The sequence below is a fragment of the Trifolium pratense genome, linkage group LG6 (assembly GCF_020283565.1).
Source record: "Trifolium pratense cultivar HEN17-A07 linkage group LG6, ARS_RC_1.1, whole genome shotgun sequence".
NCBI lineage: Eukaryota > Viridiplantae > Streptophyta > Magnoliopsida > Fabales > Fabaceae > Trifolium > Trifolium pratense.
In genome coordinates, this window is record NC_060064.1 from 225,706 (window position 1) to 242,906 (window position 17,201).

The window sequence follows — 17,201 nt, forward strand, 5'->3', positions numbered from 1 at the left end:
TCATTTGTGATCCTTGAAGATTGCTGCTTCCTTAGGCTCCGGAATCACTTCTCCATCATCAGGCTCTTCACAATTATCTTTCAAAATTTTATTTCGGCTACGTTTGTTCCAGAATTGGTTCATCTAGGTAACATTGATTTTATTTTTTTATTCTCTGGTATGTTTCTTTTAAGAAGCGTCAGCGAAAAAATTTAATCTTAAGGAGAAAAAAAAGATGAATCCGTAAGAAAATATGAATAGGATTTGTGAAAAATGTTTTTTAGTAAATGATAAGAATACGTGTAACCTAAAATATAATTAATGAAAAGTAGTAAACTAAAATATAATTATTTGAAAATTAAAGTAGTCAAAATTACTTTTTGGTAAAATATTATTAATGTTTGACTTGGACATATATGACTGAATTTAATTGGTGTCATGTCAGCATAGAGCATATATACTCAATTTATGTGAGGGTTAATTAGAAAAACCTTTAAATAATATGACATACAAGATTAGATAATAGGTTTTTTCTAATCTCCTATTAATGAGAACAAGTCATATGCATATATAAAAAAAAGTTGGCTACAAATTAATTGTTATGAGTACCACAAAATAATCTACTCCTGCCGTCCCAAATTATAAGGGAAAAAAATAAAAATCACACTTATTAATAAAAAGTAAAATATGATAATTTAGAATATGTTTTTATGGGTTTTTCTTGGAATAAGTTGCATGGGAAGGTGTAAAAGTAATTCTTATTTGTTATTGTTTATTGAGAAAAGAGTAGAGAGAAAAAATTAATTGCAATTTGCATTAAATTTTATGAGATTAAAATAGTTTTTCCTTTATAATTTAGGAAGAAAAAAAAAAGAGATACCTCTCAAATTATGAAGTGGTAAGGTAGACATCACCCAAAAAGTCACTAGATTTAGTCTAGTAGCAAGAGATTTGAATAGTATAGTATGTATGATGTTCTGGGTTCGATCCAATGATCCGTTGTAAAAAAAAAAGTAGACATCACCCATATAGTCAAACTTTCAACATAACTTTTAAAAAATTCAATTAAAAGCTAATGCAGTCTACTTTTAAAAAATTCAATAAAAAGTTAATGCAATCTACAAGATTTGACCTGATGACATTTAAATCACACTTGCGCTGGCATACCATTCGGCTGCCAGCAATCTTGTGGCTTAAATATAAATGATGGATGCTATGCTTCTATCAGAACTTATCTAATAGCAGGCAAGAATAATGCTAGCAACACACTCTTTAACAAACACACTTCAACACACTCTCTTTTATTGGTTGAAATTCACATGGGTCCCATACAAAAATGTGGACCCATATAACTTTTATGAGACCCATATAAATTTTAACCAATAGAAGATAGTGTGTTAGAGTGTGTTTATTATTGGAGTGTGTTGCTAGCACTCCTCTAGCAGGCAATTCAACACTTAGTCTAACATTATTGTAGAATTGAAAGTTTGATCTTACTCAATTCTATGAAAATTATTTTATAAGATGAAAATATTTCTACTTTATAAATATTTATTCAGAATATTTCGATCGTAATCAATGTAAAATTTCTTAACGGTTAGCAATCTCCAAAAAATAAATGAATGCATTTTTATTATTTTGCGTTTCGAGACGAGTTAATGGATATTGCAATTGACACAGTGACACTATTGAAGGAGGATCGCTTACTGTAGATCTTACAGTCCACACTCTGTATATTGCTTTTTTGCTTCCAATTTATTTATCTTATCGCATCGCATCGCATCGCATGCAGTGTGGGACGAACTTAACATTCCGTTTAATCTCTCCTTTTTATGCTATCCATGAACAGTCTATTTGTAATAAATGCGACCTTAATTAATTAGTACGAGTAATAATATTCAAACTTCAACAGTGGGAGGTGGGAGCATAACAAACATACACCCTATTTTCAATACGGTATACAAATATACTCCCTCCGATTTATCATGGGTGTTTTGTTTAGCTTTTTCTTTTAGTTGCACTTGTTTTGCCACCTTAGGCATGGCTTATACTTGAGTAGTGGTCTAGTGGAGTCATAAAAATAATTTGCTGTTCAAAAATTAATAAATAAAAATACTTTACTTTTATATTTTTATTAAATAACTGACATGTATAATATAGATCAAATATATTTATTATTAAATTAATCTTAAAAATAAAATCTATCTTATAAATGAGAACAAAAAAAGTATCACTCATAATTTTTGAAGTAGTAAAAAAAAAGAAAAAAGCAATATATACACACACATAAATAAAAGGATACGACCGAAAATCCAGTCTAGTACAAAAATAGCAAGGAATATAAGAAATACTCCAAAAATAAAATAAATTATACTAGAGGGAGGAGGAAGCATACAACATAGCAAACTCAAACAATTAGGAATGACATACATACCAAAAATACCGTCAGACCACCATGATCCACCAATCCACACACCACCAAAGCCTGAAAGAAGGCTACAATTCTAACATAAGAGCTAGTGGAGAGAGAGCCGAACCAACTAAAATAAAGTCTGACACCAAACCCCTATCCACCCTCTCTATAATTAATTAATTTTGTATATAATTATTATTAAATTATTTTGTCAAAAAAAAAAAAGTTTTATTGAATTATCTTTCATGCATAAATATATTTAAAATTGACTTTTATATTTCAAGACTAATTAATAATATTAAGTTTTGTTCGTGTCTAATATATATAGACCTCTAAAATTATATATAAAATAATAAAACTCATTCATTTTAATATACTAGCAGTTTATAATCACTCATTGATCAGTAACAAAAAATAACCAAAATTGATCCAAAAATATTTCAAGTGTATTTTAGTCCAAATTTATATATACACATAAAAAATACGAATGAGTTGTCAATTAATTTTGGCTGCGGAGTTGTTTTTTAAATTCTGATGGACTAATCACTATTGATTCGAGATTGGGAGTTAGAGTCTAGTGACATATTTATATGGGTTGGGTTGATGGTCTTTGGTGGTCTGGAGGTTGAGGAGTGTCCTTCTAAGAATGAGATTAGAAGTGAACCTCTACTAGGTGGTATGTTTGGTTTCGGCTTTATTCATTGGTATTCCACTTATATACGGCACATTTGTTTTGTAGTTCCACTTTTTTCGACTTCATCTTGTACAGGTACAGAGACTGATTATTAATAATAATACATTTACCGTTAAAAAAAAATTGTCAATTATTTAACATGCAGAAGGCGAGTTGAAAATAAAGAAGAATCTAAATGAAGGGAGTAATTTAGGTCCCAAAAATCTACATTCCATATATAGCGGTAGCTAGGACAAGGTTATGGATATATGAGAAACAGTGCAGTGAGAATATATAGAATATTGGAATTAGGATATATACTTAGTACTTACATTGACATTGATCGATAAATGGATACGCGCGCGCACAGTTGTTTGTGAACAGTGGTGGTGACCGGCTACTGAAAAAGGGGAGAAGACACATTAAAAGGCTTGAAACGAGGGATCACATTGAGAGGAAATTAAAAGGGTGGTGGAGTGAGTCTGGAAGGGTTATACCTAACATTGTTGCTGAAATAATGGTTAAAAAAACAAAAATGAAAATAAAATATTTGAGTAAAAAATATTATTTTTTAATATTTCAAGATATTGAATGTATTACTAAATTATTTATAACCATTGTTCCGAGGAAGTCGAGTAGCATTTCTCTATTAACAATAATAAAAATGATAGTATCAATCGTTAGTTGGATCATGATTTGATCCCCACAATTGCGACCGGTAGAGATTTGAATCACTTGATGTCAGAACTGATTTTTAAATCAGATTATGAGATTCAGTAAGGCGGAAAAAAATAATAGTAATAAAAATGATAGTAGTACTAATTGATTTGACAGCTGGATAAGTTTTCTCCTTATGTGTATATAGTAGCATATGCAAATTAAAGCAATGGAACTTTTAATCAGCAGCTAGCGGTATGGCAGAAGATAGCAGGCAGCATACTAGTAGAGGTACAGTAGTAACTAACTACTACGTGGTGTTGTTGTGAACGACATCAACCCAACAAGACTAACTGAAACATTAGATCCAGCAGGAAGAGGATCGATCGAGGATGGATATATAACAATACAACAATCTTTTCTGTGTATCATTAAATGCGTGGCAGTACTCATCAACGAATATATAATATATATACTCACTCACTCCTACTAGAGTAGAGAGAGAGAGAGAGCATAATTTGCACTACAAAAATACTCTAATAATACTAATAATATATATACTGTATTGAAATGGATTTCATTATTGACTGAATTGGAGTAGTTCCAACGTTTCTCATTACTTCAAGATATATATATATATATATTGTCACGCCTATATATCAAACTCTTTCACCGCTTTTTACTTTATATCATAAAACGTTCGTTGCTACTACTATGAAGATGCTAAGTTTCATATGCTATGCTATATAACTAACCACTAATGATCAAATGATGGCTATTAATTTAATTAAGAAGAAATTTTTTAGGCTCTTGCCTTAGTTTCTAGCAAAATGAGAAAATTAAACAAATATAAAAAATGCGGCAAAGGAGAGTGTAGCACTAGCCAGCCAGCCTGCCCAAGCCAAACTATAACTCTAACAACTAGCTAGTAATAACTTCAAAACAAAATGATCAATGATGGATCATCACTGCTGGCGCCGATATTGGAAATTTGAGGGATCCAAATCAAAGAGCACTGCAGTTCCCCCTGACGTTGTTGCTGCCGCCACATGTTGTGGCGGTGCTGCTGAACTAGCAGAAGAAGTAGATTCACATTCCATGTTCACCCCAAATAGCCTCAGCCGTTTTCCGCTACTATTAGTATTATTATTATTATTATTATTGCCACCACGGTGGTGATGTGCAACCGGCACAGAATCAATTATCATATTAATTGGGACATTCACATTTCTCTGATCTTGTTGCTGCCCATGCCCCTGCAAGTGTTGATGAAGACCGCCACTGCTGCCGCCACTTGTTGCCATAGGCGTGATTGGAGAGGAGGGGAGATAATAGAGGGGATTCATATTACTAAAGTGCTCAGCAGCAGCAGCAGGAGAAGGGTGGTGGTACTGTTGTTGTTGGTGATGAAGTGTAGTACTACTAGTATTATAAAAATTGTTGTTGTAATATTGAGGATAAGGAGGAGGATGTATTGCAGTGGTGGCGGGGTAATACTGTGAGGTGTATAGTGGTGATGATGATGAGTAGTGATGATAGAAATTAGGAGGAGGAGGAGGATATTGTGGTGGGATGAGGTGGTGGTGGTGGTGGTAAGGATGTTGAGAGTGAGACCTTGGCCTCCAATCAATGTACAACCTGTGTCTGTAGGATTCATGACGGCCACGGTGAAATGAAACAATGTCACCGGCATCAAGCTTCTTATCCTTAACGAAACGACTCCATCCTTTTGTCATAACATAGCTCTGGCTACTGTTCCAATAAGAATATCTGAACCGCCACATTTTCCCATTCCGATCTTCAAAGTTTAGAAGAATCCCTTTGTCATTAGATGAATCCAATGGGAAGTACTTCTCTGCATACTGCTTTGGAATCACAAGTCGATTCAGCTTCCCTACGTCACTAGGTGTCACCACTTTGTCAAACATGTGCTCTTTCTCCACTACTACCGGTGGCAATGCCTCCTCCTCCTCCTCCTCCTCCTCCTCCTCTACCACCTTCTTTGAATTTGAACTTCCTCCTTCCTCCTTGTTCTTCCTCCCTTTTCCTCCTCCCAATCTCAACTCCATCATATCTACTTCCTCCACCTGCTTCCTCCCATCTTCTTCTTCTTCTTCTTCTTCTTCCAGCTGTTGTGATGTCTGTAACTCAAACTGTAACCCTAACCAAGTGGATCAAATTTTTAATTCATTCATTAGTAATTATTCATCTAATATATATTATAATAGATCCATCCATACAGATAGATTCAATTCATTTATGCATCAAGATCCCAAACCCCAACCATGGATTGATTTTGGTGTGGTGTGGATCATCAATATATATTTATTAATTAAATTAATTAAATAAACGACATATAATTAAGAATTAGAGATAGGTTTTGTCAACAAAAAAAAAAAAAATGATAATAATAAGATGGTGAGATCAAAGTCATAATAATAATAATAATAATAATAATAATATAATTTGATTAATTAATTTTTGCAAGTAGCTATAGGTAGTTAGATATGCATGGAGATGATGATAAGATTGAAATTAAAAGTGGGGGTAGTGGTAGCTAACTATACTTACTGCTGCTGCTGCTGTTTTGGCTTCCTCTTCCTCTTGTGATTGGGATGATCTCTTCATCTGCTGCACCTTCTTCCTCTTCCTCTACTTCTTCCCTGCTATCAGAACAATACCCTTTCACTTCTGCTTCCATTATCAAATTCAACTTTGATGTGGATCTCACTAATTTATAAAATGAATGAATGAAATGTTGATCAACATCAACTAATATATATATGTAGAGAGAGGAGGCCGGCCTGTGAAATAAAACAAATAAAATAGTAAGGATAAAAGGAAATTTGAGAAGAAATGGAAACGGTTGTGAAAAAGGTTAGAATGAAAAGGAAAAATAATTAAGGTGAAACAAAAGTAGGCTATTGTAACCAAAAATAAAAGTAGGGATAACTTAATTACCCAGATTGCTAAAGTGTGCCAGATTCTTTGTGATGGAAACCAAACAAACAAAATTACAAGAGTAGGTATTGTATTGTATTGTATTGTAAGAGGCTCTAGCTTGCTCCAATTAATATATAAACCCTAAACAAAACACAACCAAGTCATACCATTCATTCATTCATTCATTCATGTATATGGAGTGAGTGAGTTAGGATTCAATTTCAAAGGTTGGTCAACTTGTGGCGTTGACCTATACAAGTTAGCAGAGTTGCCTCTCTCTCTCTCTGTGTGTGTAATTACACAATGGAAGAAGCTTCTTTAATTTAATTATTATTACTAATAAGAAGGAAGAGAAGTTGTTTAATTTTGCAGTTTGATTTGTCCAAGAGAAGAAAAGAGAAGAGAAGAGAGAATGAAATTGGTAGATAGAAAGGTTTTACTACTCTTACGTGGGGGCCATGAATTATGTCCCTATAGTATAGTATAGTATAGTGCTCATGTGAGCAACTTGTCCTTTTCATCATATTTGGTATAAATCTCTACATCTATATATGCGCTTCCGCCTTCATTCTTCCCATTAACAAACCCTCCATCTTCATTTTCTTTTTAATTTAAACCATCAATGGATATTGTATTCATTTTATACATACATACCTACGTACATATACATAATAAATTGATAAAAACATACGATCAAGTATACGGGTACGGGGTGCCAATAGTGTATCAGAGAGGATAGGGTACTGTCCACTAATAATTTTGACTTTTAGTGTCTTTGATTGTGTGTGTTGTGGATGGTCCCCAACTTTAGTAGTGAAAGGAAGGGAAGAGCAAATACCAAAACTATCACAAAATTAAAACAGTCCACCCTGCACTACAGCTACAGCCGCTCGCTACCCTTTATTTTTATTTTTACTGCTTTATTCTCTCTGCATAATAATAATAAAAATAATAATAATAATAATAGACACACAATGCATATAAATTAAATTCTAATAATAATTGAGTAAAAAAAATCAAACATACAATATATACAAAATATTATAACACAAATTTAAAATTAATATTGTGAATATATATTTTACTTCTTTAAAATATTAACCGTATAAACTTATGTGTTTTTAAGGCTAGCTCAATATATTGAGTAAAAGAAGGCTCATTGTACAATATCATATAGGGAGTTTCTACGGTACATCTGAAAAATTTCAATGTACCGATACATTAGATCAATTAATTAATATATTGATGATTATTTTTATAAATCAAAAAATTATTTTTCGATTATTATATTTTAGAGATGATGATTTCATAAGAAAAAACACAAGTTCAATGTTTTGTATGCATTATATTAACTTTTTTACATTAAAAAATCCAATAATGACTATTATTAGTGATAAAAAAATTTAAAAAAAATATAATTTTATTTTTTACAAATTTGATAAATAACATTCAGTTATTATAATATTTTAAATGATAGAAAAATCATTTCTTTCAAAAAAATATTCATTTACTTAATAATTTAATGATCTGATGTACCGATACATTGAAATTTTTCTGATGTACCATAGAATTCTGCTATCATATAAAGTTTATAAAATATATGTATATGGGCAAAATTCCATGTCACCCGGCCCTATTTCATCAAAATCCATGTATTTTGCCATAATTGTTTTTTTTACTTTAGGCATAATAAAATGTGAATTTTAGTCCAAAAGATTTTATTGTTAGGATCAATACTCAAAATATGATTTTTGGAGAAAAAGATATGTGCTTTGAACCACTAAAATTGCAACAAATAAAAAATAGAAGTTCAAAAGTTTAAGTTTAAAGGAGGACAATTTTCACGAGTTTAAAAGAATAGAGAAAAAAAGTACAATTAATTTTTATAAATATGCTAATATATAATTTTTTATAAAATGTTTAGGGAGATTGTGACCTCTCTAGTATGGAGTAAATATAAATATTCTTTGTATGTGTGTTCATTGAGCTCTAATGTCTTTATTGGTTTGGAAATGCAGCACCATTTCATCACTTTAAATGTATTTTATGAAGAAAAAAAATTAAATATTGTTTATTTTAAAAAAGTTGTAAAACAATTTTTTTTACGGCAATTTGTAAAACAACGTTAATGTTACCTAATATTATAAAGTTAAATTTACTTTGAATATGAAAATGAATAATATTATTATTATATATATAAAGTTAAAGTTACTTTGAATGAAAATAATTATTATATTAATAATAAAATAAAACTTTGACCAATTATATAAGATTATTAATCACCAAGCTTTTACTTTTTTTTCACTTTGTTTTTTTTCTTCCTGTTACCTAATTATTTATCTATTTATATGAACTTTAGATATAAATAAATAATTTTTTTCTTACGTAAGTGATGAGTCGTTTCTGCAAGTGCACATAATTGCTACTAAGTAATAAAGTGATAAGTTATCTTCTCCACAGAGATTGTGCCAAAATTACTAGTTTCGCTTAGGAATTTAGAAAGTAAAGTAATTTGCATTCGCTTTGTTGGTTTGAGAGAGAAATAAAAGACAATTAAAATAAAAGGGTATGCGAATAGACACACGGGGTAGTTAAGTGTTTCGAATCCCTCTCTTACTCCTGCTTGATAACCGGCGTTATACTTTACTTCATTATTAATTATTATCCGACAGTTTAATTTCTATTAAATAAGTTTAGTTTTACCCTTCCTTATTTCTATTGCAATTTGAATAAAGTTTAATTAATCGTTGATACGTTTCCCCTTGGTTTTATTGTATGTATCATCACCTTTAACAAGTTCAACTATAAAAAGACGTCCTTACCTTTAACAAGTTCAACGTTTGACAAGTTCTCTCTACCTTGATTGATTAACCCTAAACAATTTAACTAAGTGTAAATCTTAATCCTACCCCCTTCCTCAGGTACTGAATTTAATGGTCTCATGTTGGTCGGTTAAATTGTCTTTAGTTTCGGGCCTATTAGTTTGTTGTCACGGGATCAGCTATGGGTTTGTTCTATAATGTGATCAAGATTAAGAACAAAGAATTAAAGCAAGACAATTATAGAAAATAACTAAATAACAATCAAATATAAATTTGTTCGAACCAAATTACATGTCTCAAACATTCATAAGGGAGTTCATCTACTCGACCTAACCTAGGAAAATAAAATTACAAAAACAATAAAAGAAAGGAACCTTGTTGCTTCAGAATTCATTTGTCCTCATTGCCTCCTCCTTAGAGTTCTCCTAACTCTGCTTGAGTTATCACTATTGTCGAGTGATTTCTGAATGAATAATTGTGAAGGAGGAGAGCTCTATTTATAGTTGTTTCGTAGATTCGAGCTTTTCCATCGTGCGCATCGTACCCATCGTACCCACGATGGCTTGAAAATCTGCTCATCGTGGCCACGGTGCGATCCATCGTGCTACGATGGATTGATTTGTTTTATTTTTTTAATCGCCTTCTCAACGTGTTGCGATGACTTTCATCATAATGCGATGAATTCTTCAATTTCTTCCATTTTTGTTCTTTTTTGATGTATTTTTCACTTTTCTTATTTCTTGGCCAAGAAACTTCATTTCTCTAGGATTTTGATTGTGTTAATCTTCAATTACTACTAAAACTAATCTAAAATAATACTAAAAACATTATATAATCGACTGTAATCAGTAAAAATAGATAAATGTTGGATGGTCTATGAAAATACATGTACGTTAACCTGTTCTTATGGCATGTGTCTTAATTGATCACCTTAATATTTACTTAAAACATTATGTTTTTCCGTTTCCTTTTAAATTTCTTCAAAGGCAATGTTATAACCATGAGTTTTTTTTTTTTTTGTATGACACAAATAGAAAAAAAAAATAATATTAAAGTCTGTTTGAATTTGACTTATTTTTGAGTTTGTCATGCAAATAAATAAATTTTTATGCAAATTAAATAAACAAAAACAACTTTATCGGTAAAAACTTATGAATTAACATAAAATTTTAATATTAATTTGTCACCCATAAATATATTAAAAATAATTGGTTTAGTGGTGAGGGGTTTAAATAGTATGTTAAATGTCATGAGTTCGATTATCAGCTCAATGTAAACAAATTTTTTTTTCAATAGTATATGATATAAAATAAAAAAGACTCGTAATCTTACAACCTCCGTTGGATTTGATTAACGACGTGTTTAATTTTTTAAAACTTAATTGCTCTTCCGTTCTAAATTATAAATCCCCTCAAGTTATAAATTATTTTAGGACATCGATAAAATATTAACGTTGTCTTCTTGGAATTCATATATCATATACTTTTTTTTTTATTTTTATAAGCATATATCATATACTTATTATGTTGTCTCCTTCGAGTTTTTTTTTTTTTTTTAGTCCAAGGTCCTCTTTCAATTCTTTTTAAATTTCTCTTCTCCAATGTTATATAAAGTGGTCCATATATATATATACCATCAATATATGTGTGCGTACATTTGTGTACGTGCCTAATTCTTAATTTATGTTGGATGGGGCCTCCAATGACCATAAATTATAAATCTGTATCAGTGATATAGACAAGCAAAAAGATTAACATTGTCATACTCAAGCTGTAGAGATAGAAACAGATCTATGGCAAGGAGTGTCAAACAACGTTGCCTTTGCCGTGGCTTGTCTAGTTACGATTGTACGCACTGGCAGCCCAAATATATATATGTTAAGTGTTACCTTTTTTGTTTCTTTTGGAACTCTCGTGGTCATGTTATAACTAACTAACTAACTAACTGGCTAGGTTTTGAAATGGAATATCCTCTTTAGAATACTAACACTGTATTATTATTACTTGCACATGACAAAAATAAGTACCATGGTACGTAGCAGGTAAATTAAGGTACCAGCTGGGAACTTCTCATTTCATTTCTTTAAATTTTTGTTATCAAACACCAAAACAAATAGCTAGATATATTTGTTATTTTTTCATGTTAAAGCTCTCGCTTTTATTTTCTAAAATAATCTTTTCTTTTTTCAAGTTCTAGAAAGAGAGAGTCTGATAGTTCGAAATTCGGTTGAAAATATAAGTAAATTTTGATCATATATATTTTTTAGTCATAATTCAAATTGTTTTAAACAAGAGAACCTTTATGCAAAGTTAACAATTTCCAGTAATTACAAACATGAATCATTTTTAAAATTAAAACCGGAGTTTCTAATGAGTTTTCTTTATCATTGAATATCATCGAGTTGTATGTAACTAGACTCTTGTCCGTACGATGCACGTGTGTGATATGCTGTTTTATATTATAATGTGGAAAAATTGAAACAATAAATATTATCAAAATAATAAATAATAATAGTAATAAAAGAAAAAGAGTCAATAATAAAAAATAAAAAAACAAAGATAAATATAATGTCTATCTCGTTATTTTAATTTTTTTTTACTTCCTATTACTTAATAGATTTGAAGTTAGATTAGATGATGATGACAATTAGTAGGTTTTGTCAATATATTATCACTATATAGTAGTACACAAATCCAAGTTAAATTATGCACCCATTTTCCAACTTATTTTCTCTAAATTGACTATGCCGTAAAACAAAAAACTCTAAATTTATCATGAATAATTATCCTACCGGATGACCTACTTCCATGATAGCAACATATTTACTATAATAATGAAAAAAGTAAGATAAATATTTCTAAATTGATACAGTATATATACTTACATGTATATGTATCTTAAGAAATGGACTTGTGGAGATAAAAACAATCACAATATTCCACCGTAAAATGATGAATCAATGCACTGTATATAGGTATAGAGTGCATAGGAATAGGAATAATTTAAAAATGAAACTAATCAATTTAGTAAAATATAAAGGATTTTTTTTTTTGCAAATGGATGTTTTTTTTTAAACCGATGGAATATGTGAGTAAGTAGTAAAGAGTGGCTCTTTAGTATCTCTATGAAAATTATGTAACTTAAATTTGGGACACATTAAGAAAATATTCACAATTACATAATTGGAATGGACTTGATTTTTAGTATAAGTTACTCATGTTTTAATGTTGACAACATGAAAAGTCATGTATATAAATGTAGGTATATGAAAAGTAGATAGTGTTGACAATAATGTAAGAAGTGATGTGACATTGTAAGTGACTGACGTGGCTAAATAAAAAAAAAATTATTGGTTTAAGTAGATTAGAATTTACATAAGTAGTAGGAGAACTATCTAAGATTTATATATATATATATATATATATATATATATATATATATCATTTAAAATACGTAAATTATCATTTTTAAGAACAAGAATCTAATAGAGCGACAAAAATTTAACGATTTGAGAATAGGGATACCAATTTCACAAGTGAGTAAAAATATGTGGACCAAAATTGTATAAGCCAATTTTTTTAATCTAACTTAACTAATCAACAAATCAATTTCTTACAAATTTCCCTTTTCTTTTCTTTTCTTTTTGGCTTAAATGCAGTTTTGCCCCCCCTGTTTTGATTAAATCGGAATTTTACCCCCCCTGTTTTAAAACGCGGACTTTTACCCCCCCTGTTTTATAATTTGTTGGATTTTGCCCCCCCTAAAATTCTGCTTTCGAGTCACAACTTTAAAGCTTCGCACACAACTCAATTTTGATCAATAATTTACCAAAAGGATACCGAAATGACCGTAATCGAGTTATCTTTCCACATAATCAAACCCCACTGAATTTGGAGTTACAAAGAGAGATTAATTACCGTTTTAGTGAAGGTATGTCCCCCAAAATTCTGCAAAAAATTTGCTTTCAAGTCACAACTTCAAAGCTTCGCATACAACTCAATTTGGATCCATAATTCACCAAACGGCTACTGAAATGACCGTAATCGAGTTATATTTCCACATAATCAAACCCCACTGAATTTGGAGTTACAAAGAGAGATTAATTACCGTTTTAGTGAAGGTATGTCCCCAAAATTCTGCAAAAAATCTGCTTTCGAGTCACAACTTCAAAGGTTCGCATACAACTCAATTTGGATCCATAATTCACCAAATGGCTACCGAAATGACCGTAATCGAGTTAGATTTCCACAGAATCAAACCCCACTAAATTTGGAGTTACAGAGAGAGATTAATTACCGTTTTAGTGAAGGTCTGTCCAATTACTAATTCTGCAGAAATCTACTTGTGATCTTCAAATTCAACATCGTCTACCGAACACATCGTAACTCCAAATTCGACGAAATTGAAATGCCAACATGGGTAATTTCGTTAGATTTCCATACATGTAAATAGTATTAAAAAATGAGCTACAGGGTGAGAGGAATGACGAGAATACCAGTAGTAGTTCATACGATAATTAATTTGAACAGACCTTCACTAAAACAGTAATTAATCTCTCTCTGTAACTCCAAATTTAGTGGAGTTTGATTCTGTGGAAAACTAACTCGATTGCGGTCGTTTCGGTACCAGTTTGGTGAATTATTGATCCAAATTGAGTTCTGTGCGTAGCTTTGAACTTGAGGCTCAGAAGCAGATTTTGTGCAAAATTTTGGTGGGGGGGCAAAATCCAACAAATTATAAAATAGGGGGGGTAAAATTCCGCATTTTTCAAAATAGGGGGGTAAAACTGCATTTAAGCCTTTCTTTTTTTGTCTTCTCTTGTACTTGTTAAGGGTCTCAATGTGGTATTTAAGTCATGAACTCCCCCACCTATTGCATTAAGTTTTGGGTTGGACTCTTCTCGTGCTTAAATCCTAACAATTATAGATGTCAACTCTTAAAATGTGTGATAATGTTAAGAGTTCTACATCAAAAATATCAAAATGCTCACTTAAGTCATAATACACTCTTTAACTTGTCTTTTAAGTTGGATTTTCTTCGTGTGAGTCCTAATAGTAATTGCGTGTTTTCTACACATTTAAAATTTTAGATTTCCATTTACAGAGTCTGGGGGTGGGGGTGGACCAGTTTCCATTTGTAACCATCTCTGCAAAGAATTAGGACACATACCATAAATTTGACATGTAGAGAGACAAACTACATATGCTATGTTCAAACGTAATATTCTAGAAACAATTATGGGCCATTATACCGCAAAAGAAGTTAGCTGGCTAACCCAACCTGAATTCAGACTTCTTTCTTCTCATTTATTTCCTCCTTTTTAATTTAGAAAAATGGTACCTAGGGTCTCTAAGACATTAGTTAAATAACTAAATATTCCAAATAATTTTTGGAACTTGTATATTTAATTTTTAAAAGTATAAATAATGTTTCAATTTATTTTTAAAAAAAATATTATTTCAAAATTATTTCAATTCCAAATATATTTATTGTTAAATAACTAGTACTCAGGGAACAAATTAACAATATTTATTTAGATAATTTGCTCCTTCTTGCTGATGCAAGTGGGACTTGTTTTTATAGATAGTTTGTTTTCCTTTTTTTTGTTTTTCCCCATTGTACCAAAAAAAAAAAAATTAACAATATTTATTTAGGCGCACAACCAGTTTTGTTAGGTGATATAGTATCAGCAAAATTAAAGCCCATTGAAGTAAAAGTTTAAGCTTTGGCAAATATATATGGAGTGCTATATACTATACTATGTCATTCCTTCAAAAAAAAAATATACTATGTCATAAAAAAAAAAAACACTATATCTATGTCAATAAGGTATCATTATCAAACTTTTGAAATATATTGAAAGCGATTTAAGGATGTAGGCTATTTATTAGTTACACCCTTCATGTTAGCATGCTATAAATGGTATGGATGGATTAAAATTCAAGAGTAAGATTTTTGAAAAAAATTGGTGAAGTTTATTCACCAGAGTCATATGGTAGACATCAAAGCAAATATAGAAATAATCACATTCCGATCATATTATTCACCAACAATACGTCTGATGCTGAGATTCAGAGTTGAATGTATATTATTAGAATTGAATGTAGAAGAACAGTGTATGAAAGAGAGAACAATAGATCCCTCCATTTTTTACGTATCAACTCTTAACCAATTTCTTTCCTTATTTTTAATTTCTTTTCAAATTTCAATTCAATCCTCTTTTTACAATTTATATGGTCTAGATTTTATATTAATTATTCTCTCAATTGTTTTTCACAGTTGAAAAATCTATTCTCAAAAGAGATTATTAGCGTGATTATCAGTGGCGGAACCAGAAAAAATATTATGGGTGGGTTGAAAAATAGTTAATCTATTTTCAAATTGAATCCTTCTATTTTCATATGTTACAATTTTGGTACCAACAATTTTTATTTTTACTCTAAAAATTGTGATTTTTGGCCATAAAGGTGATTTATTGTCTCTAACATTGAATCTAAAAGATGAAATATCAAATTTGAAACCAAAATTCACATTTTGTTGGCATTAAAATTCGCTATTTTTACGGTATAAAAGAAAGAAAAAACATTGAGATAGGACTAAAATTGCAACAAATATGAAAATATGAGACTTAAAAAATTAAATATTAATTAAACATATTTTTTTTATGTCATTTCATATTTATATATGTTAATTAGTTCAATTGCTAATTTTATTTAATACTATAAATTCAATTAATTATGAACTAATATTTACACTAACATTTGAACTAATATGTGTACCGAGTTACTCATAATAATCAATAATAAACTATAAATTAATATTTACATTAATATTTGTATAAATATATATACTGAGTGACTTAAAATTATTAATAATACATTTAAATTTATACTCAACATATAAAAAAAAAATTGGGGTGGACCGTGGCCCCACCTCAGCCCAACCCAGGTCCGTTACTGGTGAGTACTGAGTATTGAATCACACCTTATTGAGATGGAAAAATTTAGGAATTTAGTAGTTTTATAAGGAAAAAATAAAACAAACCAACAAAGTTTTTTTTTTCCTTTCACCACCAGTTTAATCTGATTCTGAGATCAGTTCTGACATCAAGTGGTTTCAGCGCCTCTTAATTGCAGTTGTGGGGCATCGCCTATCAAGTTCAGCGTCAATCACTATTGAACCAACTAACAATCGGTAAACCAACAAAGGCTTTAATAATTAGTTTCTAATATGACCAAAAAAATGTTTGAAAAAAATAGCAAACCACTAAATTCGTCTTTATTTTGTAGAACAATATCACCTTTGTTGGTTTACCGACCGTTAGTTTTTTTATTATAAGTATTACTGATCATTAGTTGGTTCAATAGTGATCTCTTGTAAAGTCTCCTTGAATCGTTCAACAAGTTGGTTCAATAGTGATCTCTTGTAAAGTCTCCTTGAATCGTTCAACAATATCACCTGCAGATGATTCTTGGTTTTGGAAGCATGACTCAAGTGATTACTATTCAGTTAAGTCGGCTTTTTTGGCGCTTAGTCGTGCCACAACTGATAAGGTGATCTTTTTTGTAGGGGAAGAAAGATTGCTTTAAAAAATGTGGAAAACTTGGGCCCCTTCAAAATTGACGGTCTTTTCTTGGCAACTTCTGTATGATAGGTTGTCGAGTCGCCAAAATCGCTTAACCGGAACATCATTGGGGATTCTAGTGCTTCTACG

General features: G+C 30.6%; 1 protein-coding gene across 2 annotated transcripts; it reads right to left on the minus strand.

The window, feature by feature from the left end:
* Positions 1-4,375: 4,375 nt before the first annotated feature.
* On the minus strand, positions 4,376-7,265 carry LOC123889518 (B3 domain-containing transcription factor NGA1-like). Of its 2 annotated transcripts, none has more exons than XM_045938881.1 (3): positions 6,684-7,265; positions 6,294-6,526; positions 4,376-5,883 (listed from the first exon to the last, which is right to left on the minus strand). In XM_045938881.1, the coding sequence occupies exons 2-3, from the start codon at positions 6,421-6,423 to the stop codon at positions 4,688-4,690; spliced, it is 1,326 nt and encodes a 441-aa protein (XP_045794837.1). In that variant the 5' UTR covers positions 6,424-6,526; positions 6,684-7,265; the 3' UTR covers positions 4,376-4,687. The 2 variants fall into 2 exon arrangements, with proteins under 2 accessions (XP_045794837.1, XP_045794836.1); XM_045938880.1 differs by having other exon boundaries at positions 6,291-6,526; positions 6,684-7,224.
* Positions 7,266-17,201: the final 9,936 nt, after the last annotated feature.

What these genes read in the sequence shown, in the direction of transcription:
- LOC123889518 (XM_045938880.1), bottom strand. Translation starts at nt 6,423, where the DNA reads ATGGAAGCAGAAGTGAAAGGGTATTGTTCTGATAGCAGGGAAGAAGTA. An exon ending in AAACAGCAGCAGCAGCAGTA is followed by an intron (nt 5,884 to 6,290) that starts AGTATAGTTAGC and finishes CCACTTGGTTAG; the next exon opens with GGTTACAGTTTGAGTTACAG.